Consider the following 3,956-nt stretch of genomic DNA (forward strand, 5'->3'; position numbering starts at 1 on the left):
AAAAAAAAAAAAAAAAAAATTAATAACCTTTAAATAAAATTTTACAGACATGTTTATTTAGAGACACTGTCTCATTTTGTTGCACTTGGTATAATGCCGTGGTGGCATCACAGCTTACAGCAACCTCGACCTCTTGAGGTAAAGTGATCCTCCTGCCTTAGCCTCCCAAGGAGCTGGGTGCCTACCACAACTGCCTGGTTATTTTTTAGCTCTTGCTGAGACTGGTCTCCAACTCCTGAGCTCAGGTGATCCCCTCCTCCTTAGCCTCCCAAAGTGCTAAGATTACAGGCATGAGCCACTACCCTCCTTAGCCTTGGACATGTTTATTTTTTAAAAGCAGAGTTTCAAGAGAATTGGATACTTGAATACAACAAACTACTGAATGGAAAAAAAAAACAAAACAAGCAACCCAAAGCTCTTTGCTAAGTTGGCACCAATAATTCAAAGAATCCAAGCTGATCAAAGTTTGATCTACATGCAACAAATAAGAAACTTCTTAAAAGGACCAAAGACTTGTAACAAAAATAACAAGTCTCTTCATCTTTTGGCATGAAATTAACATAATAGGTTGGACAGGTGAATTAAACACAAAACTTTCAAACCTAGAAAGCAAAATGGGAACTTTCATTGGCTGCTTGCTTCTACCATGTCTAAATAGTAATTGTATATAATGATTATCTAACAGGTGCTCAGTTTTAAAACCAATATAATCAATTTATTATGAAAAGCCTACACCTACCAAGTTGTTTTTCTTCTGTTCTGTCCCTGTGTCACATGCTCGAATTTGATGAAAACTATCCTTTCTACATGTCGAGAGCAGAGCAAAAAATGGGAGTAATAAAATGAGCCTGAGAAGTCTCACAGCCTTAAGGCCTTTTTCCTCACTGGTCCAGGACACTTACATTTTAGAAGGTTAAAGACTGTTTTGGCTATCAGGGTCCCTGTCAAGGCCATCAGATGGACAGCTATTTAGCAGGCAATCAGCCTACTGTTCTTAGACAATGTAAAAACAAACAAAAATAAAAAACCCCTAAACTTCCCTATTGAAACCCTTCATTCTGTTTTTGTTGATGCTTAAGGAAAACAACTTTGCCCATAACTCACTGTGGCCTGGACTTAAGACGCCAACTTATAGTTGGCCGATTAAGAACGAGGCCAAACTGCATTCTTCTTAGGTATTCAGTTGATAAATGGCACTTAATTGATATTTTCATATAACCTTTAACAAGAACTCGTAAGTTGCATTGATTATGCCCCAAGAGATGAGGGATCGGTGGTAATTCAGATGGGCACCTCTGAAAAGATTTGTCAGTTTCCTGTCCCGCTCTAGCCAGATCTTTTTGAAAACCTTGGGGAAAGACTGAAATTCCCCACCAATCTGAGATTGCATGCGCATTTTTACAACATTAATTGGAAAAAACAAAAATCCCAACATGGCACCCAGAAGACCTCCACAGATAAAATCGTTGACCAAATGAGCACTGTGAGTTGTTGCAGTAGGCAGATGCTCCTTAATGGGACCCCGAAGGCCAAAAAAGAAGACATTGCTGAGTCCATTGCGGAAAAGAATGGGCACCAAGCCTCGATAATACTCTCCAATTCCATGGCATTTCAGTGCCTTGAAAGCCTGGTAAGTGTTTGTAAATTTGTCATGATGCTTGTGGTCTTGAAGCAATGTCTGAACTCTTTCCAGTGGAGTGAATATTGCCTCTGTAGTTCCTGCCAGTACTGCTGCCACACTGCGGGTTGCAAACTCTGGAGCACTGGCATGCTTGAGGAGAAGGCAGGATAAGTCTTCATAGAGACCAAACATAAGTGCCAGAGTAGTTGTTTTCTGCATTAACGGGGGAAGGATTCCTCGATACAAATTTCGAAATCCATCCCTCCTCAACTGAAGTATTGCATCCCGGGTTTTGATGCCATATAATTGTTGCCTAAAAAGAACCTTCTGAATAGGAAATGTGATTGCAACATTGTTGAAAGCTGCACAGGAGCCACACAAGTAATGCTTCATTTCACTAACATTTGTAAGGTGAGGTGATACATCTTGTTTTGAAGATGTTAGGATTGGTGGCCTCTTTTCATGAGCTTCAGAATCCATCATGTTGCTTAAGATCTTTCTTCTTCATGAAGAATTTATTTTAACCTACAAATAATAAATGACAATGGATGAATTTTTTTATAGCAAGCTAAATACATGGAATTTTCCCCAATTTGTACTCTAAATTCTGGACACTACTACTGTTTCCTTTTTAGATTAGTGATTCTTACAGCATTTTCAGGGGACCCTGACAGGACGGTCCTCAGATCCTTTTGGAAGGCCAGGAGGTCCTCCCTTTTCTGACTACATATCCATGTAAGGCTGGATTCTTTGCATATACCTTAACCAAAATAACTTATCATAACAGACTGAATGCACAAGGGGATATGAGACTTTACCTCTTTTATGTCAGACATAAAACAATCTGTGTAACAGTCTTCTCATTAAAAAAAATTTATGGGGGAAACAGTTATAAAATTTGTCATATTAACATTAATGGGTTTATCATTACCTTAAAATTCCCAAGACCTTGACTATCGATCCACATAAACAAAGGCTCTTTGGGGCCCACAATAATTTAAGAGTATAAATGAATCCTAAGACCAAAAAATTTTGACAGGCACTAGATTAGTTCATAAGCACTGGCTATTCCACATAATGGTATATATTCACCATGCTACTGAAGTAGACTCAAAGTCCTTCCCATGAGAAATAAAATAGTAAGACATACACTCATTCTATTAATACTTACTTGGTCCCTATTACGAACTAGGTCCTCTGTTAAGTGCCAGAGATTCAAAGACAAGGAACTCACAAACTATTAGGAGAATTTGCCAAGGTAAACAAATACACCACAGTATGATACCTCTATGATAAATATGTGCTGTGAGAACACTGGTAAGACACACTGAACACAGGCTTTGGGAGGTGGTGCTGTGGGACAACAGGGTCAAAGAAGGCCTACTATGCACTACATTTTCATTTAATTCTCAAAACAACTTCATAAAGTTACTATTTTTCCCAGTTTTACAAATGAATAAAACCAATATTCTCCTTTGTCTAAGGTACATCTAGTAACTGGTAGGAACAGTATTTTGAAATGAAGTCTGACTTCAGGGTTCACATCTCTGCTAACATACCACAGATGGCAATGACTTTGGGAGGCTGCCCTGGGATAAGGGGGACTTTATCAGATTGTGCTGAAAAATATTTGAAGTCTAAATACATAGGCTTAGCTCACTGTGTGGAACTAAGACAAAGTCCTATCCCTATAACATGTCTGTTTCCATAAAATGCAAGATTTTTCCTGCCAGGTATCTAAATCTGGCCCCCCATGCCCCCCTCCCAAATTCCAGATCCAAATAGTTGAATCATCCAAAATAATTCCTATATTCGAGGAACAGTCCCAGAAATCACCTTTATTTGGGGACAACATGATAATTTTATATTTTAGATATATCAGGCTAAACATTTTTACATTGATTTAATTCCTCACGACATTTAACTACAACTCAACAAAACAACAAATAATCCAATTTAAAAGATGACATACAAATTGCAAAGAAGCCCAACATCACTAATCATTAGAGAAATACAAATCAAAACCACAGTGAGATACCACCTCACACCCTTTAGGATGGCTACTATCACCCCCCCTCCCCCCCAAAAGACAAGCGTTGATGAGTATGTGGAGAAGTTGGAACCCTTATGTACTGTTGGTAGGTTTGTAAAATGGTACAATTGTTATGGAAAACAGTATGGTGGTTCCTTGAAAACTTAAGAATAGACTGGGCATGGTGGCTCACACCTGTAATCCCAGCATGCTGGGAGGCTGAGGCAAGTGGACTGTCATGAGGTTACAGGTTCAAGATCAACCTGAGCAAGTGTAAGACCCCATCTCTTTTTTTTTTTTTTT

The 3,956-nt window shown here is 38.7% G+C and overlaps 1 protein-coding gene across 5 annotated transcripts in view; it reads right to left on the bottom strand.

The window, feature by feature from the left end:
• Positions 1 to 1,165: 1,165 nt before the first annotated feature.
• Positions 1,166 to 3,956, bottom strand: part of LOC100947740 (solute carrier family 25 member 51) — an 11,618-nt gene continuing 8,827 nt past the window's right edge. For all 5 annotated transcript variants that reach the window (XM_003785150.2, XM_023510614.1, XM_012802293.2 and 2 more), the window contains one exon: positions 1,166 to 2,146. In XM_003785150.2, the coding sequence (XP_003785198.1) occupies positions 1,211 to 2,104 (894 nt within the window). In that variant the 5' untranslated portion in view covers positions 2,105 to 2,146 and the 3' untranslated portion in view covers positions 1,166 to 1,210. The remainder of the gene's footprint in view (positions 2,147 to 3,956) is intronic.

This window comes from Otolemur garnettii, unplaced genomic scaffold (genome assembly GCF_000181295.1).
Source record: "Otolemur garnettii isolate 467f Iridium unplaced genomic scaffold, OtoGar3 scaffold00014, whole genome shotgun sequence".
Taxonomy (NCBI): Eukaryota; Metazoa; Chordata; class Mammalia; order Primates; family Galagidae; genus Otolemur; species Otolemur garnettii.